The sequence below is a fragment of the Symsagittifera roscoffensis genome, chromosome 7 (genome assembly GCF_963678635.1).
Source record: "Symsagittifera roscoffensis chromosome 7, txSymRosc1.1, whole genome shotgun sequence".
In the NCBI taxonomy this organism is placed as follows: Eukaryota; Metazoa; Xenacoelomorpha; order Acoela; family Convolutidae; genus Symsagittifera; species Symsagittifera roscoffensis.
This window is the reverse complement of record NC_087068.1, coordinates 3,802,271-3,829,290: the sequence shown is the minus strand read 5'-3', so window position 1 is coordinate 3,829,290 and position 27,020 is coordinate 3,802,271. Positions and strand designations below refer to the sequence as shown.

General features: G+C 37.7%; 1 protein-coding gene across 2 annotated transcripts; it reads left to right on the top strand.

Moving 5' to 3' along the window:
* The first annotated feature begins 69 nt into the window (after positions 1 to 69).
* LOC134851467 (transcription activator BRG1-like) lies at positions 70 to 27,020 on the top strand. 2 transcript variants are annotated; one of them, XM_063867570.1, is made up of 17 exons: positions 70 to 1,484; positions 1,654 to 1,780; positions 5,006 to 5,278; positions 6,998 to 8,063; positions 10,581 to 10,734; positions 11,223 to 11,921; positions 12,210 to 12,404; positions 14,297 to 14,486; positions 15,040 to 15,227; positions 23,057 to 23,287; positions 23,974 to 24,309; positions 24,642 to 24,895; positions 24,987 to 25,095; positions 25,260 to 25,524; positions 25,815 to 26,176; positions 26,512 to 26,561; positions 26,726 to 27,020. In XM_063867570.1, the coding sequence occupies exons 1-17, from the start codon at positions 108 to 110 to the stop codon at positions 26,742 to 26,744; spliced, it is 5,895 nt and encodes a 1,964-aa protein (XP_063723640.1). In that variant the 5' UTR covers positions 70 to 107; the 3' UTR covers positions 26,745 to 27,020. The 2 variants fall into 2 exon arrangements, with proteins under 2 accessions (XP_063723640.1, XP_063723641.1); XM_063867571.1 differs by lacking the exon at positions 26,512 to 26,561.

The following is a 27,020-nucleotide window of genomic DNA, read 5'->3' as shown; positions in this document are numbered from 1 at the left end:
AGATGGAAATAAGTCTCAAATTGCATTATGAAGTGTACTCCTCAAATCGTGGCCTTAATTTTCAGAGTATGTCTGGATATCCCAACCAACAAGGCCCACCGCCTCATATGGGAGGCCAGAATACTGCTGAGTATGGTCATCCTAGTCAAGGATACCCGCAGCAACCGCAACAACAACAGCCGCCGCCTCAGCACCAGCAAATGCCTCAAAGTCAGTTTATGCAACCATCGCAAAACGCACCTGGAAGTTACCAGGGACCCCAAGGTCAACAGGGTCCTGGATCCCCAGCGCAACAGCAATTGCAGTATCATCAGCAGGCTATGATGCAGCAACGACCACCGTCTCAGTCGCCAAACGTCGCGACTGGAAGTCCGGCTCCATTTTCACCAGCGCCATCCTCAGCCAGCAGCGGACCTGCACCGACCCCGCCACCAGCTAATCAGCAGCCGACTCAACCGCAACATCACCCAGTAGCTCATCCACAACAGCAACAACAACAAGCACCAAATGCTGCGATGTATTCAGGATACCCTGGACAAAACCAGTCTCAGCATGGAGGGGGTATGCCAATGCCGAATAGAGGTCATCCGGTTGGCTACTCAGGAGGTCAGGTTTCCCAATCCACCCACGGATATCCAGGGACTTCATCCCAGGCTCAGCCGCAGCAATACATGCATCATTCTGGATATCATCAGCAGATGCCAGCAAGTGCGCAATATCAAAGTGGAAGTTCACAACATGTTCCGGGACAAGCGCCAATGTCTTACGGAGGCCAGAGACAAAACCCTGCTGGATATCCTCCTCAAGCACCCCAAGGATATTCGCAGAGCCAGCAGTACTACCATCAAGGACAACCGAGTCAGCAGCCATCGCAAGCACAGCAACAAGCCGGGCAAAGTGTTCCTGTACAACAGGGAGCAGCAATGTACAGTGCACCTTCGCAAGGAACTGGCCCTTATGGACAAAACGAAGCGACTGTAATGCGACAGCAAGGGGTTCCACCTGGACCCAGTGCACCGACGACCTCAATGGCAAGCGCTCCACAACAACAACAAAGAGGTCCGCCACCACCGAATGCTTCAGTTCCTCCTGGATACTATCAACACGGCCACCCGCCAGGCGTCCCGCAACAAGGAATGGCATATGGACAGTATAGACAATACACTTCTCATGATTTGCAGGGAATGTATACGGCTTTGACTCAGATGCAGGAGCGAGGAATGACTGATGACCCCAAGTATCACAATTTGCTCAAGTTGTACAGACATACTCAAATGCAGCATCAGCAACAGCAGCAGTACCAGCAACATCAAAGGTATTACCAACAGATGATGATGCCAAAGGTGCCCCATCCAGGAGCCATGATGCAGCCTGCCGGTCCCCCGAGTCCTTCACATGCAGCTGTTCCTCAAAGCTCAATGACATCTAGCCAAGGAGCTCCTGCGTCATTTGGAGCGCCGAAACAGACCATTGGACCCAGCGAAGTAAGCTTTTTTAAAAACTTGACTCTTTTCAATAGAGGAAGTTCGATTAAGGGAAATAAGCTTATTATATCTGGGCACCTTTTAGATTTCTGTCTTCATTTGAGTATTTAATTTGAATCCAAGAGTTTAAAAATATTTCCAGTTATGAAGCAACATTGTTTGGCTTTAGGTCAAAGCTGTGGCAGAAAAAGCAACCCCAGACTATCAACAAAGTTCCAGCGGACAATCATCGGAGATTAATCAAGAGGTTCTGTCGAAGGCAGCGGAGCCTTCATCTCTTCCAGATGTAGTCAAAGGTATTATTTTAATTTCAGCTCATATTTAGTGCTATTTTCAATTCACGTTCTACCGATTAAAAATTATAGGCTTCTAATGAATTTCCGGAATCTTTTGTCCTCTAATAGCAACCAAAATATTAAATATTTGTTCCGGCCATTAAAAATGGGGAGGACCTTTGTGTTTGTGTTTTTTTATTTTTTTTTGTTTCCAACGCAAATTTAGGTACCACTTAATCATCGGATTGAGTCGAGTGATATATCGTTTTAAAGCCTTTTCAGCCGTGATTCGACCATTTAAAAGTTAATTTTTTTTATTTTCAGTCTCATTTCGAGCTGCTAAGCAAGCGTGCAGGCTTACAATATCTTATTACGCTTGCGATTAGCAAGCAGTATCAAATCGGAATGTAGACTTTTTTCGTGATAACAGCTAGTTTAACTAAATCAGTTGAACCACTTATGATGATGCTATGTAGCTGACATGCTCAATTTCATGAAAATTCAAATTTAACTACTGGGTGGGTACTAGTTACTACAGGGTGGTTTCAGAGTTTTTTCAATTTTTTTTTTTACAAAAGCAGTATTTTTTCGGCTCAACTGGTTTCACTCTTGTTTCAGCTTCGAAAATTTTGTTCAGTTGCTAATTTCAATTTCAAATGTCTTGCTTGGCAAGTTTTTTTAGAATATTCGTTTGATAAAAACACTTATTATGAAAATGTATGGGATTGGGTTGGTTTTATTTATTTTTTTAAGACGCTTTGGATAGTCTTATCACTTTTTGGGAAAAAACCCTTCTACCGATTTTCAAAAAAAGGGTTATTTATGTGTCTGCATACTCCCCTGGTCTATTTTTACTTTACCCTTTTGATTACAGCCTTCGAAAAAATCTGTGAGGACAGTATTTGACCGATTTTGTCAATTTTTTTCTCAAAAACGAACCTACCCAATCTGAGATTTTTGTGTCAATGAAAAGAGCAGATTTGAGAAGTTCCCCCATAAGCGGCTAGATTGTGTGTTCAATGGAGAGTACGGGTAGTGTGAAGCTTCCCTGCATTAGAGGCCACTCATAAACATTTTTACACAAAAAAAATCGTCCTGAGAAAAGTCAATTTTTTTGAGCGTTTTTCTAAATTTAATGAGTGTTACCAAAAAATACTCTCCTATATCTGAGATTTTAGGTTAAATCCAAAGAACGGGTCGTGGGAAGCTCCTTCGCTTACACTACTACGCCCATTTTTTTGGAAAAAAATTGTGGCCCTCGGAAATGTCAAAGTTTTTCTTTTTTGACCGTTTTTTGTAATTTGACTTGCTTTTGGCAGAAAAAAGTTACGGATTTCCAAAAGTAAAGCTTTTGAACTTCGACCGTTTATTGGAAACTTTTTGAATTTTCTTAAAAATTACCGTATCAATTCTGAGATTAAAAGTTTGATCGAAAGAAGAAATTGCGGAGTTGTTCCTGCAGAAGTGGCCAATCCTTAATTTTTTTAAACAGAAATGTGATGTAATTGGTAAAATTCCACAATCTCAAAATTTTTCACGCATCTCTTTTAGTAGAGAAACATCTATGGTTTTGGGCAAAGTTCGTTTTTTTAAATAATGCATATTGTACCGCTTCAGTATAAAAAACTATTCAGTATAAAAAATTGTCTTACACGTACCTTCAGTTTTAGCTGGGCCCTAAGTGTCCTTCATCGAGACATTCGAAAATTTTGATTCACACAGTTTTTCACACTTTTTTTTCTACTTATGTTTTTTATGATTTTGTTGTATCGCAAGTGGTGCGAATTGCCGCTTCGCCTCTGTGTTTTGCTTAATTTAAGGCGTGAAAATGTAGTATTAAACAATTAAAGTTAGTTTTTGGAGTTTTTAACATTTTGGATTTTTTTTGTGATTTTTTTTGTTTTTCTAGTCACTGTTGTCCAATTTTCCCATTTTACTATGACAGTCGAATATGCATAATTTCTACTTTTTGTGTGCAGATACTTTTATCACACCACGCCGAAAAAACGCGATTAATTTGAAAACAAAAAAAAAAATTTTTCTGTTTTTTAAGATTATGGTCGGAACATTCTGTGCTACTTGCACAGTAACCAGCTATCCTTGCTAATTTTTAACAAAATCTAATCGAAACAAAAGTTGCGGGTTGCTGTGAAACTAGCAGAGGAAGTTGACCAGACTTATTTTTGAAACAAAAGCTTTTTTGCCTTTTGGACAAAAAAAATCCCAAATTAATTGCTGTTTTTGTGCGTGATTCAAGCAAATAAAATCAAAGGTTCGGAGTTTAAATTGACTATAGTTGTCTACTAGTTGATTACATGAGTGTAGCGTAGTGCGATAATGCAATGAAAATTTGTTTTTCAACCGAAGTCGCATATAAAAGTACTTTTTAGCAGTATATTTACATGTACTTTGACATTTGATTAGTAATAAGTTAACACAGTTGATGATTTTGAAGAGTCGATGAACTTAGTTCAGACTCTTATATTGGTCGCAATGATTTTTTTGTTATTTGTTCAGGCTCAAATTTACTTTTTCGCGCTTTCGACTTTTGATTTCTTTTTAAGATCAGTTAATTTCCTTAGTTAAAAAGAAGGCAAAATCCACTATAGAACAGTATAAGGTAAAAATCTGGAAAAAACGTGATCAACTTCTAATTTCGATAGTGGAATTTAGTTTTCGAGTTTCCCAACGGAATAAGAAATTTACCTATTGATCCAGTTTTTTCAAATTCGGTCAATTTAATCAAAAAAGTGGCAATCATAAATTGATCTAGAAATTCAATGACTTTTAAGGCATCTAATTTTGTGTTTGAGTTTCGAAAGCTGAGATTTTTCAAAAAAAAACAAGTCAGTTTTTTTTGTTTTCTTTCATTCATTTAATCTTTTCCAACTGTCTGTTTTAATTCATCAATTGGATCGAAAAAAGTTTCATATAACAGTATAGTAATTAAAATACCATTTCAGAAATTTTCCAAGGTATTTTTCGCGCGAATTTTGAAATACATAATTTATACGCAATTTTTTTTTATTACATTCTAACTTATTACATGCAAAGTTCTTTACATTCTAAAAAATGCAAAGTCTTTGAGGTAGTCAAAATAAATTGGCTGAAAAAAAAACAGACGCTACGCCACAGTTCTTTTCCACTCCATAACGGAAATGACCAAAAACTCCTATCAAATTCGGGTGGTCAGAAAAAAATTTAATATCAGCGATTCATCTGATTGATCAAAATTGGATCTTTCAGCTTCAACGGAGCAAGAGGCTCCTGTGGGTCCCGTGGCTATCAGTCACCGAGGAGGAGGAGCAGCAGTCGCAGCTAAAGTGCCGCCGATGATGCCTCCAGGCATCCCAGTTCAGCTGACGGGAGACCAGTCGCTGACTCTGAGAGCTCAAGTGCAGGCCTATCGATACATAGTGCGGAATTTGCCCGTTCCAACTAACCTGCTGGGGGTTTTGTTCCCTCCAAAGCCGATGGAGACTGTAGATACGAGTGAAGCTTCGACCAAGTCTGATAAAGGTACGAGTTAGCTTGTTAAGAGTAATGAACGTAGTGAAGACTTTTATATAGGTCTTGCTGATTTTTTTTTCCAGGAAAAAGTCTTAAAATATTGATGCTTTGAGGTTTTTTATGCACTTTTTGAATTAAATTGAAATTCATCTGCTGAAAATGACTTAAATCGCAGTCTCCAAAATACAAACATGGAAATGGCGCAAAAAACATGAGCGATTTCTATTTTCGAAAGTGGAGTTTAGTTTTTAGATTTACAGCGGGAAAAAAACTTTACCTGTTGATCCAGTTTTCTCAAGTTGGTTTTTTCAATCGTTCTAGAAATTCAAAGAGCTTAAAGGGCATCTATTTTTCTTTGAAATTCGAGCGTTGAAATTTTATTAAACAAAGTCAGTGTTTTTTTTATGTTAACTTGCGTTCATGGCTCTTTTCCAATCTTCGATTAGATATGTTTTTTCACTTTAGATGTTAACTAAGCAGTGATTTCAATTTTCGATCAATTTGTATATTAAATTGTGATTAAATTGAATTGCTTAATACCCTTCCGAAAAGCAAGGGTATTGCAATGGGATACTAGACTTTTTTCCTAAACAACTTTGTCTACATGACTCAGTAGACTCCTTATGGTTCCTAATGATTTCAAATTTTATAGTGCCTCTTGCACACTTAGCATGGTGGTATCGAATACGCCTGGGACGGCAAAGTTACTGGGTTCGAATCTGACCAGAACCTGTTTTTTTTTTCAAACGGTAAATATCCTGGTTCAAAAAATTTCGGTCTATTATTTTTCTGCTTATATTTCGTCGGCTTAGTTGTCACTTCTAAGAAACGTTATTTTAGCTGTGAAAATTTTTTACAGAATTTGTTTACAGCATTTTAAAAATCCTGCCGAATGGAAGTTTGCTTGTAATTTTACCAGCTCGATTTGTTAAATTTCACTTTTTTTCATTTTTTATTGGCTTCATAATTTTGGGCTTCCTTAATATGGTCTTAGTGACCTCTTATTGCGTCGTTGCGACCGAAAACTTTTTTTGCGCGTTTGTGTGCTCCGAGGATAAAAGGGACTTCACATTTTTTATAAGTTAAGAATTTTTTGAATTTCTTTTCGGCATGAATGGTTTCTGCTGAGGTTTTTCGGCTTTGTTACTGCTTAGTTATTATAAATTCAAATCCGATAGCCCATGTGGCGTAGAGGCAGGGGCGGATCTAGGATTTTCTCGAGTCTAGGATTTTCTCGAGGGGGGGCGGATTTTCAAAGAATTTTCCAAAATTTTGACGACCTTTTTTTTTAGGTCGACCAAATTGATTTTTCGAGCTCTCCCAAAGCACTGTTTTGCCCCTATTTTGGCTAATTTTTCTGCGCCGCAGGCAAATTTCTGAAAAAATAGTCAAAAAAGCCGTTTTTGGGCTTTTTTTGAAAAATCTTGACAAAAAAATCGCGTTTTTTTTTGGCGCGCGCTCCCCCTCAAAGTTAGTATATATTGGCGCCCAAGGCGCCTTTAGAAAAATTTTAGGGTCGGTCGGCCAAAAATGGATTTCTGAAAAAGTATCAAAGGGGGGACTTTGCTCAGCTTTGCCTCTGTGTGTTAATTTTTTAGATGGCAAAAACTTTAAGTGGAATCTCGCAAAACATTATTTTACTTGTCTACGAGATAGCTTGGATGCTCTGAGCTTTAACGGTCGATAATAGATTTTGTGTTCTGAGCTCAATTCTGTTAAATTTTTCAGAGTCTGGAAAAGATTCTGCTAGTGATGCCGGCAAGGCAACCATGCCTCCGCTATTCACAGGCCAGAAAAAGCTGGCACCAATGTCCAAGCCATTAGGCATTGATGAGATGACTCTGTTACAAGAAAGAGAGAACAGAATCAGTTCTAGAATCGGGTTGAGAATGAAAGAACTGGAAGCTGTTAATCTGGACGAATTTGATCAAGATTCGAGAATGAAGGCTGAAATTGAGTTGCGAGCATTGAAGTTGCTGAATTTCCAGAAAGCGTTGCGAGCTGAAGTGGTGCATGGAATGCGTCGCGATTGCACGATGGAGACGATGCTGAATTTGAAGCTCTATAAGCGAGCCAAAAAACAAACTTTGAAAGAGGCGAGATTGACTGAACGGTTGGAAAAGCAACAAAAGTTGGAAATCGAGCGCAAGAAGCGACTGAAACACCAGGAGTTCTTGAATGCCATTTTGGCCCACTCTAAGGAGTTCAAAGAATTCCACAGGACTGGTCAAAGTCGAACTAGCAAGGTGAACAAAAACGTGATGGCATATCATAACAATGCTGAAAGAGAGGAACAGAAGCGGCAGGAAAGGCTGGAGAAAGAGCGAATGCGACTTCTGATGGCCGAGGATGAAGAAGGTTATAAGAAGTTGATTGACGAGAAAAAGGACAAACGATTGGCGCACTTGTTGCAACAAACTGATGAGTACATTGGATCTCTGACTAGTTTGGTGAAGGAGCACCAAGCTGAGTTGGCGAAAAAGAAGCGAAGTCGAAAGAAGAAGCCGGACGAGGGAGCGAATCAGGAGGACCAGACGATTCCGAGGACAGTGACGTTCGTGGACCCGAGTGGAATCCAGGTGCAGCGGGAGAACACCACGTACGCAGACGCGAGGGCGTTTGTAGACGCGAATCCAGGGTGGAAGCTGTTGAATGAGAAAGGAGAGTTGATGGAAGAGGAGGAGGAGTCGGAAGAAGAGGAGGCTGAGGAGGAGAAGGAAGTGGAGGCGAAAGCCACTCCGACTAAGGATGAGGCGCCCACTATTTTGCTGGATGATGCCGAAGTAGATGCTGCGTAAGTGCCTACTCCTAGTGTTTCAGAATGAATAAAACTATAAAGTACCTCTCCCCTTAATGTTGAGTTAGGAGCTTTTTAATCGTTGTTTTCTCGAACTCCGACTGGTGGGTTTTGTTACGCCTATTGGCCCTTAGTGACGAATTGATACCCATAAGATTGGTTTCTACCCCAAAAGTGTTTCTCATTAAATAATTGCAAAAATGTTCAAGGCCAAACAATTGAGAGTAACTCCAATTCATTTGTACCAGACTTTTCTTCCTGAGTGTTTAAAAATCGCGACGCAATTGAAATCCACACATCTGTTTTGGCAAATTAAGACCATTTATCCACGGGGGAGAGGACCAACACAAGTGCTGTACAGCTCATCACGGCGAACCGCTGTTGTGCCCCTGTTTAAGAACTACATTCAATTTTTTTTGGTTATTTTTCTAGCTGGGTAATGTTGCTTCACCCTCAAGCAACGAGCACGGATCATGGTGGGCCTCGAACATCCGACCTTTCGATTGAGAGGCGGAGACGTAACCACTTCACCACCGCTCCCCGTACTCCTGAAGAATAGCGTCACTTTGAATTCTCGTTAAATGAGTTTTATCATAATGATACCTTTTCGTAATATAATCAATGATACCCAAAATACTTTTAAAAGCTAGTTGCTCAATTTCTCTGCAATCGAATTTTCGTTTGTCGATGAATTTAAGCGACGGGCGTAATTGGTCGAATGGACCTGCGAGTTTGGTAAGAATATTTGAAGGTGATTAAGGACACCCATGAACGACTTGAGTTGCTTGTGCGCTTTGGGGGGATCCAGTGCCAAAACTGCTCTATTTTGGTTGTTTGGGACGGCAACCGCATGGATCAATATCAAATCCTAACCACGCGAGACTAAAGGGAAAGTGGATCAGGTCAACTAGTTTGATTCTAGGAAATAAGAAATTGAGCCGACTTCGCCTTCCAACCCGAAGTGCTAAATAACCCAATCTTCCACATGTTGCAGTCAACATGTATCATTGCTATGAAGAATTTGTTGTAACATCTGATGGTAATTTGAATGTTCTTGTAACTTTTCCAGTTGCAGCATTGACCACCTCCAGTTTTTTCACTGTTTTGATTTTATCTGTGACTGATGATAAACTGGATGTATCAGATTCCAAAAACTTTGTGGATGCGCTACCTTTTATTTGTCAGAACTGCAATTTCCGACTCACTATCGGAAGTTATAAAGTTAGTATTCTGCTGTTTGTGTCCGCATTTGCCACACGAATAGTGCAACATTTGTCAAAATGACTCTTCTTACTGCAATTTCGCATGGAACTCCGCGGGCTGGACGAGATTGTTTGTGATTGGGCGAGAATTTATTCCTGCAGAAATAGCATGGTTTGGAGTCTCTAGGCTACCTCTTGGATCCGGAAAATCTTTGGCTGAACTGAGCCTGATTGACCGTGGTAGATTCATTTGAGCCACCTTTTCCTGCAAAAAGGCTGACTTCTAGGTGTCTTCTGGAGTTGCATTTGGACGATTACACAAATCACTCTGTCTTTGAAACGCATTTTGCCGATGAGATATCTCTGAGGACTTCTTTTTCAAAGGCCGGTGACTAGTCGCACAGGGATACTTGGCACGTCAAACGAAGGAAAAATGACTTCGGACTTTCTTGGTCGTCATTGATCGCATTGTAGTAATTCACAATTGTCAAAGAAATCCTTGAAAATAATCGCGCTATGTTTGTAAGCGGATACTTCTGAAGAATATGTTTTCGTCCTTCGATACGTAAGGAGAAAAACACACGTGATTTAATCCGTTGAAACGCTTCATAAAATATATACACCAGTATCTGCTGTAGCGTCTTTAGCTCTTCTCTCCTTGTTAACTTCTTTCGTTCTACGATCTGCTGTTGCATCACTTGCTTATCTATTCGCAGCTGCTGTAGCATCTTCGGCACCCACAACAGTTGTGGGTTTAGGAGGAAGATCGTCGTGAATTGTGCGAGGTATCTTCAACAGTTCTCTCGGTCACATCTTTCCCGGAGGGTAATCGCTAAGTTGAATTGTAGTACTCCACTTTCCCAGATACTAGGAGGGTCCAAAGTAGGTTTGGGCCAAAAGGGTCGTACATCCAATAAATCCGTTCGGTCGTCAGCGACGGGAACTACTGGCTGCATCATGTGGTACATCGATGAATACTGAATCGAAATAGAATTAAACCAAAGACTCCTTTTGTTCTCGGTAAAATAGAAAAAAAATGGTAATGTCATGACGAATACCAAAATTATTAACTAAAATCGTTAGTAAGTTGATAAAAAGTGAATGCGTTTTTTGTACCAAAGTGAACACAAAAACCAGAGGTCGTCAACTACCTTGAGAACCATGATAAAAGTTCTGAAACTAAAAAAAATACGCAACAGATAAAGGACTGTATATTACAAAATAACAGTGAGCGAGCGCCGCAGCACAACGATGAATTGCAATTTCAAGTTAATCGCTGTTGTTTTTGAGGACCTAAACTATTCGTTTTTAGGGCGATTATTGCGAAAGCGAAGGAAGACGTGGACAAAGAGGAAGACTACAAGGCCAAGGACAACCAATCCTACTACTCTATTGCTCACTACAAGCGAGAAAAGATCACTGAACAGCCCACTATTCTGATGAACGGAACCCTCAAGCCATACCAGGTGTGTTATCATTCTAAAGCGTTCACGAGTGTATTTGTCAGACAGTTTAGATTCAACTGAGAAAGACTTGTTAACAACATTTCTCGCATATTTTATAGAAAGGCAAATTACGCTGTCTAATAAAAAATGCATATGGCATCAAAAAACGCGAATGCTCGAAAGTGGATTTAAATTTTAAAATTTTCAAGCAGAATGAAAAAAGTTTTTTGCTGACGCCCTTTAACCTAATTGGATTGGTTTTATGAAAAAATAAATGTCAATGATAAAAAGGTTCTTGAAATTCGTAGAGCTTAAACGTGATCAATTTTTTTCTCCCGAAATTCGAAAGCTGAAAAATGTTCAAATAAAATGTTCGATCTCTTTGAGTTCACTGACTTTATCCAAGTTTCTGTTCAAATTATGTGGGGTTTCGTGCTGTTTTTGATTTGTTTATGATAGATTTATGAAATGATATTATGAAGTTGTCTGGAAAAATGATTCTTTTTTAGTTGATGGGTCTTGAGTGGCTTGTCTCTTTGTACAACAACAACTTGAACGGAATCCTGGCCGACGAAATGGGACTGGGAAAGACAATTCAGACGATTGCGTTCATAAGCTACCTGATGGAAGTGAAGAAAATAAACGGACCCTACTTGATCATTGTACCCTTGTCAACTCTCTCAAATTGGCTGGGCGAGTTTGAAAAATGGGCTCCGTCTGTGAGTGTGATCGCATACAAGGGAAACCCACAGAACAGACGTGCTCTGTGCTACAAAATCAGAGCGAACCAGTTCAATGTCCTGATTACGACTTATGAGTACATCATGAAGGATAAATCAACCCTGGCTAAAATACGGTGGAAGTGCTTAGTTATTGACGAAGGCCACAGGATGAAAAACCATCATTGCAAGTTGACCCAGACTTTGAACATCAACTACATAGCACCACACCGTGTGCTGTTAACTGGAACTCCGTTGCAAAATAAGTTGCCAGAGTTGTGGGCTCTGCTGAACTTCCTGCTTCCCAGTATTTTCCACTCGTGCGCCAACTTCGAGCAGTGGTTCAACACTCCTTTTGCGAATACAGGAGAACGTGTGGATCTTAATGAAGAAGAGTCCATGTTGATTATCAGACGTCTGCATAAAGTGTTGCGTCCATTTCTTCTGCGACGTTTGAAGAAGGAGGTGGAATCCCAACTTCCAGATAAGGTGTGTTGCAGTTATTTAATTTCGCTTATAATTACAGCTTATACTTAACTTTTTCCAATTCTGATCCTGTGTCAACCTAAACTAACGTGTGCAACATTTGGTACCGAGTGAGTTGCGATCTTACTATCGTATGTTTTTGTAATACTTTGTCTAACTGGGATACTTCTTCAACACTGAAAGCCCAATTTGCTCGTTTAACTATATATTTCTTCATTTTCTTGTATGATCTGTATTTATTTTATCAGAAGATTATTTGATTTCATAGAAGAGTTTTATTTTTCTAACCAGGTGGAGTATGTAATCAAGTGTGAGATGTCGGCTCTACAGAGACTGCTGTACAAACACATGCAGAATAGTGGCATATTACTCACTGATGGGTCGGAGAAGGGCCAGTCGGGAAAGGGGGGCGCCAAGACTCTCATGAACACTATCATGCAGCTGAGGAAGATATGCAACCACCCCTTCATGTTCCCACACATTGAGGTTTGTTGGTATGAAATGATAAACCAAACCTCTGTCTCTTGATGTTTTGAAAGATTGTCGCGTTTGCGATAGCAAGTGTATTGCAACCGGGTGCTAGATCACACGAATCACCTAGTCCGTTTTGCTGGAATAACTTATACAGATATGTATTGAGCCTGTTAGCATTTTAACCATCAGGCTTATTCATAATTTGCTTTTATGCAAGTTGTAATTTTACCAACTCAATTTATTTTAGTTTCATTTCTTTTTTTTCGGCTTAATAGGTTTCGCCCTATATTATATCGACTTAGCGGCCTCATATTGCGTCGTTTGATGAGTAAGATAATTTTTATGTGTGTGTGTGTGTGTTATGAGTGGAAGGGGACAAAAACTTCAAATTACTTTTCATGCTTTTTGATATTTTTCTGTTTAAAGCGTTTCTGGTCCGGTATTTCTTGGGCTTTATTACCGCTTGGTAAGTTTTTTTTCGATTCTAATTTCACATTCTATGGTTTTGTCAAGTTTTTTTTCGAAATTAGTTTTATTTATCTTGATAGATCTAGTTTTTCGATATTTACAATTTTTTTAGACTTACTTAAAATGTATCGTAAGTGTTGCGAAGCTCCGCCTTGCCTCTGTGTTATTGTTATATATAACAAACTTAACCAATTTGGGACGATTGGATTGGTTTTAGTCTATTTGCAATTCAGAGTTTGTTGGTTTCTGAAATATATAAAAATTTTAAATCCTCAGTCAAAGCGCTGAGAGTATAACTCTGTTTTTTATTTTTTTTATTTCACTTGTTATTGCAAGTGTTCTTGTACTCGGGAACAAGACATTCAATGTTACGTGCAGGCTGCTGACAAGCTCAATTTTTGAAAATTAACAATTGTTGAATTTTTTTTTGGATTCTTGGCTGTCGACAAAATTTCCGTCAGATCATTTTCTATTTTTCTAAATGCCCTTTATGTTATCTGATACAGTTTTTTGTCGGCTTACTTTTCAATGCATGGGTTTAAATTTGATTTAAACAGTTTTTATAGTAATTGAAAGTTCTGTAATTTGAAAATTTTTCACCCAGTCCGATTTGGAACAATTTAAAAAAAAATTCCGATTAAACGGTTTCGACTTATATTATATGGACTTAATTATATCGCGTAGTTTAAGGCCCATTTTTTAATGCGTTTGTTTGATTCAGTAGGGATGGGTCGTAAAAACTTATTAGTATTTTTATGACAACAATTTTGCTTTCGGCTCAGCGGGGTGGAATCCAACTTTCTCGCCTTAGTTTTGGCTCGATTTCCCAATGATTTTTACACTTGCGAGCTTGCAATCGTTAGTTTATTACTACGAACCTTCTTTTTTTCTAACTTAACTCGCAAATAAAATATTCACTTATTTGGTGGCTATTTTGCTATAATCACGATCTGAAGCATTAGAAGTTTCATAACATCTGTTCTCTGCCTGCTTTATTTGAGGTCAGTGTTTATAATTTATTAACCATCCGTGGTTGATTGGTTAGTGCGTGAGACACATAAACTCTAGGTTGCAGATCGAATCCGAGAGGTAGCCGAGTTTTTACCAACTCGAGGCTTATTTCTACTTTTTCTTATTGCACTTTATGGAGCTGCTTTTGTCGTGTTCTCGCTAGTGTTTGCGAAGCGCAGCTTCGCCTCTGTGTCTAAGGCTTTTTATGAACCTCATCTGAGACAGGCGTATGAAATTTATGTAGGTGTAGATTTTTCTTTTTTTAATTTTTTTTTTCAGATAATGTTTTTCAAATCCGTCTCTTTCTATTCACTATCTTTTATCGCAATTTTCGTATTGTCTCGCGAGAGTTGCAAAGCTCTGCTTCGCCTTTGTGTTAGAAATATTTGAGAATTTGCTAATGATGTGAAACAATTGTTTGGTAGGAAGCGATTGCCCAGACTTTTGGCTACCCTGGAAGTGTGGTGAATGGGATCGATCTGTACAGGGCGGCTGGCAAGTTTGAATTACTGGACAGAGTTCTGCCCAAACTGAAGGAGACTGGCCACAAAGTGCTCATCTTCTGTCAGATGACCACCTGCATGCACATCTTAGAGGACTACTTCATATTCAGAAGTGAGTTCAAATTAACTGCACTTCAGGGCATGGACACCGCACAACCAAATAGATCCAATTTTTCTTGAGGGTTTTTGAAATAAGGGTGCAGTTTCGTGATTCTGTGGTATTCTTCAAATCTACCACCTTTTTTACCTAAGTATTCTTTAAATCTTGTATCCTTCGCCGAAGTAATATGAAATCTTGCAGCGTAGAGGTCTATACTTCATATTCAGAAATGAGTAATTCATCCCAGAAGATACAAGAGTTTATTGTGGCTTAGAGATTAAACTGAATGTCTATTGAAGCCTCGGTATGTGAGAATCAAACGAAATTTCAATGTACGGAAAAAAGGAGATACGAAATTAAATCCATTTTTGGCCTAGAAGTAAATGAGTTTCACCGTACAGAAAAAGTATTCGTAAACGAAACGAAAACCGGTAAAAGTCTCGAACAGCGAGGACTATTACAATCGGCGTATAAATAACAAGATGATAATGATATGATATGATGACTTTGCTTTGGAACAATTGCTCTAGTGCTGAATACAATTCTAAGACCCTGTTTGTTTCAGACTACACCTACTTGCGACTGGACGGAACTACGAAGGCGGAAGACAGGGGGGACATGTTGTCCAAGTTCAGTGACCCCGCCAACGACTGCTTCATCTTCGTCCTCTCCACCCGCGCGGGGGGACTGGGGCTGAATCTGCAGGCAGCAGACACCGTCATCATATTCGACTCCGACTGGAACCCACACCAGGTATTTATTTATTTTTTGTGGTTCTAGAGTTGTGAAATTCATTGCGCTGATCTTTGCTATGATGTTGAATTTATCCTTGTATCTATCAAATGGCATTTTATGGATTTGAAAAACATGAAAATAAAACTATAAACTGAATTGAATTTGAAGTTCGATTTAGAAAAACATTTTAGGTTCATTTGCCTATATCTGTTAAATTACAACCTCTACAGCAGGAATGCTATACGTGTTATGCAACCCTTCTTGTGGCATCCCTCCAGGTCACCTAGAATACAATAAATGACACCGAAAACGAAATTCACTGATAGTAAAACAGAGAAAACATCCTTTCACTATCGCAAACATAATGCTTACAAAAGTTTTTGAAAAGCTTTGAACTCAATTTCATTCATATAGAAAAGTTTTGAGAATCATATTGTTATCGACCAAAAAATTAAAAGCTCTCGTTATTTTCATTGAATGCGAATTTTTCTTTGTCGTAGTTTTGACAGCAGGTAAAAATGGTAACCCTTTTTAGTGTAGGATGAAATAACTATTTCCAAAACTAGGACTTTATCAAAAATCTTCAACGAATAGTTTGTAAAAGCCCCGTACCGAAAAGGACTACTTTATTTTTTCAAAAATGTCTTTGCGAGAGCGACTTTTTTACCTACTTTTGCGAGAAATGGTTTTACGAGTTTTACGCTTGGATTTTTTTCCACATCCTAATTTTTTTCGAACTGTTTTTGTTCCAACATCTTTTGCTAATGTTTCAAGTTTTTGTCGTCCTTTTACAACTTCTCCAATCTCTGGAGCTGCAATTTCAAACAAGTCTGCGCCAATTCTTTTTGCAGCTGGGACTATAATTTTTTAATAAAGGTGGTTGAAGTTCTCCTATAAGAGTTGCCCTCATTGTGTAGATATTTGCTATGATGTTGACTTTATCCTTGTATCTATCAAGTGGCAAATGATGGGGTTGAAAAATATGAAAAAAAGTTTTGAACGACAAGCTTCAATGATAAACGTTTATGTAAAAAGTATCTTGGTAGAGCTTTTGAAATTCCAAATAGTAGCTTAGGAGACTTTTTGGAATGATTGGTGTTTCATAAAAGATTATTTTTTATGCATAATGACGATTGAAAAGTTGTATACACATATGTAATGATTGGGCTTTTATATACGCTACAAAATGAATATGGCGCATTTGGCCGCGCGACTATTTCGCCTCACATTTTTTACGGGAATTTGTGTGTACCATAAAAGGGGCAAAATGTGTGAGGCTTGAAATGTGCCAATAAATTTAAGAGGAGCGGAATTGGTAAGATTGATTGGTATTTAATCAAAGAAGATTTAGAGTAAGAAGTGTTCCAGGAGGTCCAAAAATAGGTAGTAACTACTAAAATACATTCATGCCAAATATTGCAGGTTCGCACCAGGCTAATACACATGCCTTTCTAAGACGAATTATTGACGAATCTTTTTCAGGACATACAGGCGCATACATTTCTGAAAGTCCTGGGCTTTTTGAAGTGGTTTCTATTTGAAAATTGAATTACAGATGAAATAAAGAAGTGTTTCAGGACATACAGGCGCATACGTTACTGAAAGTCCTGGGCTTTTTGAAATGGTTTCTATTTGAAAATAGAATTATAGATGAAATAAAGAAGTGTTTCAGGACTTGCAAGCGCATACGTTACTGAAAGTCCTGGGCTTTTTGAAGTGGTTTCTATTTGAAAATAGAATTATAGATGAAATAAAGAAGTGTTTCAGGACTTGCAAGCGCATACGTTACTGAAAGTCCTGGGCTTTTTGAAGTGGTTTCTATTTGAAAATAGAATTATAGATGAAATAAAGAAGTGTTTCAGGACTTGCAAGCGCATACGTTACTGAAAGTCCTGGGCTTTTTGAAATGGTTTCTATTTGAAAATAGAATTATAGATGAAATAAAGAAGTGTTTCAGGACTTGCAAGCGCATACGTTACTGAAAGTCCTGGGCTTTTTGAAATGGTTTCTATTTGAAAATAGAATTATAGATGAAATAAAGAAGTGTTTCAGGACTTGCAAGCGCATACGTTACTGAAAGTCCTGGGCTTTTTGAAGTGGTTTCTATTTGAAAATAGAATTATAGATGAAATAAAGAAGTGTTTCAGGACTTGCAAGCGCATACGTTACTGAAAGTCCTGGGCTTTTTGAAGTGGTTTCTATTTGAAAATAGAATTATAGATGAAATAAAGAAGTGTTTCAGGACTTGCAAGCGCATACGTTACTGAAAGTCCTGGGCTTTTTGAAGTGGTTTCTATTTGAAAATAGAATTATAGATGAAATAAAGAAGTGTTTCAGGACATACAGGCGCATACGTTACTGAAAGTCCTGGGCTTTTTGAAATGGTTTCTATTTGAAAATAGAATTATAGATGAAATAAAGGAGTGTTTCAGGACTTGCAAGCGCATACGTTACTGAAAGTCCTGGGCTTTTTGAAGTGGTTTCTATTTGAAAATAGAATTATAGATGAAATAAAGAAGTGTTTCAGGACATACAGGCGCATACGTTACTGAAAGTCCTGGGCTTTTTGAAGTGGTTTCTATTTGAAAATAGAATTATAGATGAAATAAAGAAGTGTTTCAGGACATACAGGCGCATACGTTACTGAAAGTCCTGGGCTTTTTGAAGTGGTTTCTATTTGAAAATAGAATTATAGATGAAATAAAGAAGTGTTTCAGGACTTGCAAGCGCATACGTTACTGAAAGTCCTGGGCTTTTTGAAATGGTTTCTATTTGAAAATAGAATTATAGATGAAATAAAGAAGTGTTTCAGGACTTGCAAGCGCATACGTTACTGAAAGTCCTGGGCTTTTTGAAATGGTTTCTATTTGAAAATAGAATTATAGATGAAATAAAGAAGTGTTTCAGGACTTGCAAGCGCATACGTTACTGAAAGTCCTGGGCTTTTTGAAATGGTTTCTATTTGAAAATAGAATTATAGATGAAATAAAGAAGTGTTTCAGGACTTGCAAGCGCATACGTTACTGAAAGTCCTGGGCTTTTTGAAATGGTTTCTATTTGAAAATAGAATTATAGATGAAATAAAGAAGTGTTTCAGGACTTGCAAGCGCATACGTTACTGAAAGTCCTGGGCTTTTTGAAATGGTTTCTATTTGAAAATAGAATTATAGATGAAATAAAGAAGTGTTTCAGGACTTGCAAGCGCATACGTTACTGAAAGTCCTGGGCTTTTTGAAATGGTTTCTATTTGAAAATAGAATTATAGATGAAATAAAGAAGTGTTTCAGGACTTGCAAGCGCATACGTTACTGAAAGTCCTGGGCTTTTTGAAATGGTTTCTATTTGAAAATAGAATTATAGATGAAATAAAGAAGTGTTTCAGGACTTGCAAGCGCATACGTTACTGAAAGTCCTGGGCTTTTTGAAATGGTTTCTATTTGAAAATAGAATTATAGATGAAATAAAGAAGTGTTTCAGGACTTGCAAGCGCATACGTTACTGAAAGTCCTGGGCTTTTTGAAATGGTTTCTATTTGAAAATAGAATTATAGATGAAATAAAGAAGTGTTTCAGGACTTGCAAGCGCATACGTTACTGAAAGTCCTGGGCTTTTTGAAATGGTTTCTATTTGAAAATAGAATTATAGATGAAATAAAGAAGTGTTTCAGGACTTGCAAGCGCATACGTTACTGAAAGTCCTGGGCTTTTTGAAATGGTTTCTATTTGAAAATAGAATTATAGATGAAATAAAGAAGTGTTTCAGGACTTGCAAGCGCATACGTTACTGAAAGTCCTGGGCTTTTTGAAATGGTTTCTATTTGAAAATAGAATTATAGATGAAATAAAGAAGTGTTTCAGGACTTGCAAGCGCATACGTTACTGAAAGTCCTGGGCTTTTTGAAATGGTTTCTATTTGAAAATAGAATTATAGATGAAATAAAGAAGTGTTTCAGGACTTGCAAGCGCATACGTTACTGAAAGTCCTGGGCTTTTTGAAATGGTTTCTATTTGAAAATAGAATTATAGATGAAATAAAGAAGTGTTTCAGGACTTGCAAGCGCATACGTTACTGAAAGTCCTGGGCTTTTTGAAATGGTTTCTATTTGAAAATAGAATTATAGATGAAATAAAGAAGTGTTTCAGGACTTGCAAGCGCATACGTTACTGAAAGTCCTGGGCTTTTTGAAATGGTTTCTATTTGAAAATAGAATTATAGATGAAATAAAGAAGTGTTTCAGGACTTGCAAGCGCATACGTTACTGAAAGTCCTGGGCTTTTTGAAATGGTTTCTATTTGAAAATAGAATTATAGATGAAATAAAGAAGTGTTTCAGGACTTGCAAGCGCATACGTTACTGAAAGTCCTGGGCTTTTTGAAATGGTTTCTATTTGAAAATAGAATTATAGATGAAATAAAGAAGTGTTTCAGGACTTGCAAGCGCATACGTTACTGAAAGTCCTGGGCTTTTTGAAATGGTTTCTATTTGAAAATAGAATTATAGATGAAATAAAGAAGTGTTTCAGGACTTGCAAGCGCATACGTTACTGAAAGTCCTGGGCTTTTTGAAATGGTTTCTATTTGAAAATAGAATTATAGATGAAATAAAGAAGTGTTTCAGGACTTGCAAGCGCATACGTTACTGAAAGTCCTGGGCTTTTTGAAATGGTTTCTATTTGAAAATAGAATTATAGATGAAATAAAGAAGTGTTTCAGGACTTGCAAGCGCATACGTTACTGAAAGTCCTGGGCTTTTTGAAATGGTTTCTATTTGAAAATAGAATTATAGATGAAATAAAGAAGTGTTTCAGGACTTGCAAGCGCATACGTTACTGAAAGTCCTGGGCTTTTTGAAATGGTTTCTATTTGAAAATAGAATTATAGATGAAATAAAGAAGTGTTTCAGGACTTGCAAGCGCATACGTTACTGAAAGTCCTGGGCTTTTTGAAATGGTTTCTATTTGAAAATAGAATTATAGATGAAATAAAGAAGTGTTTCAGGACTTGCAAGCGCATACGTTACTGAAAGTCCTGGGCTTTTTGAAATGGTTTCTATTTGAAAATAGAATTATAGATGAAATAAAGAAGTGTTTCAGGACTTGCAAGCGCATACGTTACTGAAAGTCCTGGGCTTTTTGAAATGGTTTCTATTTGAAAATAGAATTATAGATGAAATAAAGAAGTGTTTCAGGACTTGCAAGCGCATACGTTACTGAAAGTCCTGGGCTTTTTGAAATGGTTTCTATTTGAAAATAGAATTATAGATGAAATAAAGAAGTGTTTCAGGACTTGCAAGCGCATACGTTACTGAAAGTCCTGGGCTTTTTGAAATGGTTTCTATTTGAAAATAGAATTATAGATGAAATAAAGAAGTGTTTCAGGACTTGCAAGCGCATACGTTACTGAAAGTCCTGGGCTTTTTGAAATGGTTTCTATTTGAAAATAGAATTATAGATGAAATAAAGAAGTGTTTCAGGACTTGCAAGCGCATACGTTACTGAAAGTCCTGGGCTTTTTGAAATGGTTTCTATTTGAAAATAGAATTATAGATGAAATAAAGAAGTGTTTCAGGACTTGCAAGCGCATACGTTACTGAAAGTCCTGGGCTTTTTGAAATGGTTTCTATTTGAAAATAGAATTATAGATGAAATAAAGAAGTGTTTCAGGACTTGCAAGCGCATACGTTACTGAAAGTCCTGGGCTTTTTGAAATGGTTTCTATTTGAAAATAGAATTATAGATGAAATAAAGAAGTGTTTCAGGACTTGCAAGCGCATACGTTACTGAAAGTCCTGGGCTTTTTGAAATGGTTTCTATTTGAAAATAGAATTATAGATGAAATAAAGAAGTGTTTCAGGACTTGCAAGCGCATACGTTACTGAAAGTCCTGGGCTTTTTGAAATGGTTTCTATTTGAAAATAGAATTATAGATGAAATAAAGAAGTGTTTCAGGACTTGCAAGCGCATACGTTACTGAAAGTCCTGGGCTTTTTGAAATGGTTTCTATTTGAAAATAGAATTATAGATGAAATAAAGAAGTGTTTCAGGACTTGCAAGCGCATACGTTACTGAAAGTCCTGGGCTTTTTGAAATGGTTTCTATTTGAAAATAGAATTATAGATGAAATAAAGAAGTGTTTCAGGACTTGCAAGCGCATACGTTACTGAAAGTCCTGGGCTTTTTGAAATGGTTTCTATTTGAAAATAGAATTATAGATGAAATAAAGAAGTGTTTCAGGACTTGCAAGCGCATACGTTACTGAAAGTCCTGGGCTTTTTGAAATGGTTTCTATTTGAAAATAGAATTATAGATGAAATAAAGAAGTGTTTCAGGACTTGCAAGCGCATACGTTACTGAAAGTCCTGGGCTTTTTGAAATGGTTTCTATTTGAAAATAGAATTATAGATGAAATAAAGAAGTGTTTCAGGACTTGCAAGCGCATACGTTACTGAAAGTCCTGGGCTTTTTGAAATGGTTTCTATTTGAAAATAGAATTATAGATGAAATAAAGAAGTGTTTCAGGACTTGCAAGCGCATACGTTACTGAAAGTCCTGGGCTTTTTGAAATGGTTTCTATTTGAAAATAGAATTATAGATGAAATAAAGAAGTGTTTCAGGACTTGCAAGCGCATACGTTACTGAAAGTCCTGGGCTTTTTGAAATGGTTTCTATTTGAAAATAGAATTATAGATGAAATAAAGAAGTGTTTCAGGACTTGCAAGCGCATACGTTACTGAAAGTCCTGGGCTTTTTGAAATGGTTTCTATTTGAAAATAGAATTATAGATGAAATAAAGAAGTGTTTCAGGACTTGCAAGCGCATACGTTACTGAAAGTCCTGGGCTTTTTGAAATGGTTTCTATTTGAAAATAGAATTATAGATGAAATAAAGAAGTGTTTCAGGACTTGCAAGCGCATACGTTACTGAAAGTCCTGGGCTTTTTGAAATGGTTTCTATTTGAAAATAGAATTATAGATGAAATAAAGAAGTGTTTCAGGACTTGCAAGCGCATACGTTACTGAAAGTCCTGGGCTTTTTGAAATGGTTTCTATTTGAAAATAGAATTATAGATGAAATAAAGAAGTGTTTCAGGACTTGCAAGCGCATACGTTACTGAAAGTCCTGGGCTTTTTGAAATGGTTTCTATTTGAAAATAGAATTATAGATGAAATAAAGAAGTGTTTCAGGACTTGCAAGCGCATACGTTACTGAAAGTCCTGGGCTTTTTGAAATGGTTTCTATTTGAAAATAGAATTATAGATGAAATAAAGAAGTGTTTCAGGACTTGCAAGCGCATACGTTACTGAAAGTCCTGGGCTTTTTGAAATGGTTTCTATTTGAAAATAGAATTATAGATGAAATAAAGAAGTGTTTCAGGACTTGCAAGCGCATACGTTACTGAAAGTCCTGGGCTTTTTGAAATGGTTTCTATTTGAAAATAGAATTATAGATGAAATAAAGAAGTGTTTCAGGACTTGCAAGCGCATACGTTACTGAAAGTCCTGGGCTTTTTGAAATGGTTTCTATTTGAAAATAGAATTATAGATGAAATAAAGAAGTGTTTCAGGACTTGCAAGCGCATACGTTACTGAAAGTCCTGGGCTTTTTGAAATGGTTTCTATTTGAAAATAGAATTATAGATGAAATAAAGAAGTGTTTCAGGACTTGCAAGCGCATACGTTACTGAAAGTCCTGGGCTTTTTGAAATGGTTTCTATTTGAAAATAGAATTATAGATGAAATAAAGAAGTGTTTCAGGACTTGCAAGCGCATACGTTACTGAAAGTCCTGGGCTTTTTGAAATGGTTTCTATTTGAAAATAGAATTATAGATGAAATAAAGGAGTGTTTCAGGACTTGCAAGCGCAAGACAGAGCCCACCGGATTGGACAGAAGAACGAAGTGAGAGTACTGAGACTGATGACAGTTGGCACTGTGGAGGAGAGAATTCTGGCAGCTGCCAGGTACAAACTAAATGTGGACGAGAAGGTCATCCAGGCAGGCATGTTCGATCAGAAGAGCACCAGCAAGGACAGACACGAGTTCCTCTGGGCCATCCTTGCCCAGGATGACAACGACGATGAGGTCAGATTGTCACTTCTTTACATTCGCAAGATATAAACACGTGTTTTATTATTCAATAGCTCTGCATGTATACGGTACATCATAAAATATATTTACAGAGAAGGTAATGGGTTTTTGTGGGACTAAAAAATCCTTGTAATTTTTTAACTTAAAAAATTGTGATAAACTTAACTTCAACACGTGTTTTATTATTCAATTGCTCTGCATGTATACGGCACATCATAAAATATATTTACAGAAAAGGTAATTGATTTTTGTGGGACTAAAAATTCATTGTGATTTTTAAATTTAAAAAAATTGTGATTAACTTTACTTCAAACTGCTTCGAACACGCTCAGCTAACTGGATAAAGAAAAAATCATGATATACTAGAGAAAAAATTGTGTTGAATATAGAAGAATATATCTACTGTGGGAGCTGGTTGAATGATTGTACATTATCTGTGTAAAGCACGCTCTATCTAGTTACGTTAATTAGATTTGAACTGGACCATTTTGAGATGTGATCATTTTGTTGAAATTTCTTTATTTTCAGCGGGTTTGTATCTGTTGGTCTCTTCTGTTCATTTCTGGAAAACACTTCAATCCTCTCATTGAAGAACAACTACTTTTCGTTAAACTGATTGTTTTGTTGCTGTCTCGACACACTTCTTGATTAGCTAAAAGTTATTTTAAATTTTGTTTCAGGAGGACGACGAAGCTCCAGACGATGAAACCTTGAACCAGATGCTGGCGAGGACGGAAGAGGAATTCGAGATGTTCACCCGAATAGATTTAGACAGACGCCGCCTTGAGGCTCGAAACCCGAAACGAAAGGCACGACTGATTGAGGAGCACGAACTGCCCTCGTGGCTGATCAAAGACGAGGCAGAAGTGGAGAGAATTACGACTGCCGACGATATGGACAAAGTGTTTGGAAAAGGAAACCGCGCGAGAAAGGAAGTAGATTATGCCGACAGGCTCACGGAAGCCGAATGGCTGCAAGCGGTCGAAGGGGGCAACTTGGAAGACTGGGAAGAAGAGGTAATAATTGAGTTTCAAACCAGATTTTTCAAGTATATCTTTGTAAAAGCACTGTAAGTATCCACAAACAGTGCTTTTACAATTTAATTTGTCTGCTAGAATTTCGACGAGCCGTCAGCGTGTCACTTGGCACCTTAAGTTTTTTTTTTCTTAAGTGAATTGCCTTTATACTTGAAGTATTCGACAAGGAAATCCAGTTGTCGCGGGAGTTGTCAAGACAAAACAAAAAGAAAAGTAAAAATTTTCTTGGTTAAACATAATTTGGAGGCAACATTGAGATGAAAACCATAGTAACTAGCATAAAATAGTTAAGACGTATTCATTATTTCAAGGTGGGCGATGGAAGCAACAATACACCGACACCCGCGGGACCCGGACGAGGACGAAAAAGTACTGTGGAAGGGGGGACTGGGAAAAAGAGGAGGAAGAGACTTGAAGATGATGACGATGAGGATGTGCATGTAGGGAGGGGACCGGGTAAGAAGAAGGCGAGAGCAGGCAGGAACTACGTCAGCCCTGAAAATCAGGAGGCACTGCAGAAAGTGATGCGAGGAATCATTAAGAAGGTCTGCGAGTTCACCAGGCCGTAAGTATCTCACCTTCGTACCGAAACATTTTCACATAATTGATTAAATTGAGTAGATTTTGATTAATTGTGACCGAATAAATTATTACAGGGATGAAGATCTGCCGCTGAGTACGACTTTTATTCAGTTACCGTCGAGAAAGGAGCTACCGGATTACTATGAGTTCATTAAGAAACCAGTCGATATAAACAAAATCAAGGTAAACGTTACTCAATAAAGTTGATTTTTGATTAAAGTTGGACTTTGATAAAGTTTAATACATTCTGTAGTTACTAAAAAATAAAGGTCTGGTTGATGTCATTTCCCTGTTTGATAAATGAAGTATTCATTTTATTGAAATGTGTGAACGTTTTTTTTCTTCAGAACAAGATCAAAAACAACAAGTACAGATGTCTGGAGGACCTGGAAGACGACTTCATGCTCATGTGCAAGAATGCACAGACTTATAACGTAGAAGGCAGTGAGATATTCGAGCACTCTATTGTTCTGGGATCCATATTCACGGATATAAAAGAGAAGTTTGAAAGGGAGTTTGAGCAGAGAATTGCGGCTGGGCAGACGGGGGGAGGTGGGGGTCAGGCAGGTGGATCGTACGATGGTGACAACCATTTGTCAGACTCCGATTTCGGTACAGTTAATTTAAAGTTTCATGAGAAAGCTATTGGTTCTTGGAAGTAAAGAGTCCAAGGTTACTAATTTGTATTACTATAAAGATTTAGAGATTCAATGATCATGATATTTTGACTTGCAATCCAATAAAATTGAACTTCAGGTCTTAAAAAGTAGTTCAAGTTCTTTTTGAATTGGTGATAAGTTGTTCCTTTTGGCAAACGATTGTACTATTTAATGCATTGTATTGGATAAAGATTCAAACTGATAATCAGCTGTTCGGTGTTGGCAAATGTTTCTGTTCTTCAGAAGACTACACTAAAAAGAAGAGTCATAAAAAGCGCAAAGACGGCAGCAGCGGGCGAGGGCGTGGCGGCGGCACTGGACGTCGCGGTCGGAAACCAGCCGCGTTGTTAGCCGCAGAACGTGAACTAAGTGGTCAGCCAATAAATCAACATGATATGAGTATGGACATAAGTAACATCAGCTCGGCCATCGATGATACCACTATTCCCCACGGCAGCGGAAGTGTGACCCCGGCGGGGGGTCCCTCGGGGGCGGGGGCGTCTCCTGCGAGTAGAGTTAGTGACGAGGACAAGCCCCTGTCGGGAATAGTTGGACAAGATGGAGATAACAGTAACATCACACTACCCAACATGAGCGGAGACGAGGTAGCTTGTTTGAACCATCGAGAATTCTGTAATTATACAGGCAATATGTTTTAATGTTGCTTCAGACTTACTGACTCATTAGAAAAATAATGAGAGGCTTTCATTTTAGTTTTGCTGATTCTTTGAAACAACTGAGAACAATCAATTTTTTCTTGTCATAGTCAACGTTATGTGTTAAATTATTTCAAAATATCAAACCGCAAAAAGTTGAATTGAGCTATTTCGTTCAAAAAATTTGCTAAGATCTCAGATTCCCTCCAGCTTTTTTCAACCCCTGTTTACGGCTTCAAGTAATTTTATACTTTTTACAAACATGTAAAACAGGTTGGTTTTAGACGAGACATTTAGTTGTTTTGTTGAAACCGTTCAAATACTCGCCACCTACGTAAGACTAACTTGTATTCTTGCTCATATCTCTGTTTCTTCAAATCTATCAGCTCATTAAATGCTCTGTTCAAAGACTCCCGAAATTGACAGTCATTCAACCAGTTCATGATGTTTGTTGTTTAGACTGTGACGATGAAGATGAAGTAATGTTGTCTGTTTTAGGCTTCGGAAGCTGAAGTGACCAATGAAGTTACTGGAGAAGATACCAACCAATAGACCCGAGAAAATCTTGAAACAATAACGACTTAGTTGGAATAATTTGAGGCGTTTTGATTGATTTTGTATCTCTGTGAATGTTCATTATGTTAGTTTTTATTTATATTGTCATGAAAACTTTTTCGTTATTCCGGTAGTGATTCGATAAATTGTTAAATTGTTTTGATGTTGAGTTGGTTGATTATGCCTGTTATATTTTTAGTTATTCCATGTAAACGTCTAAATAATACACTTCGTTCAA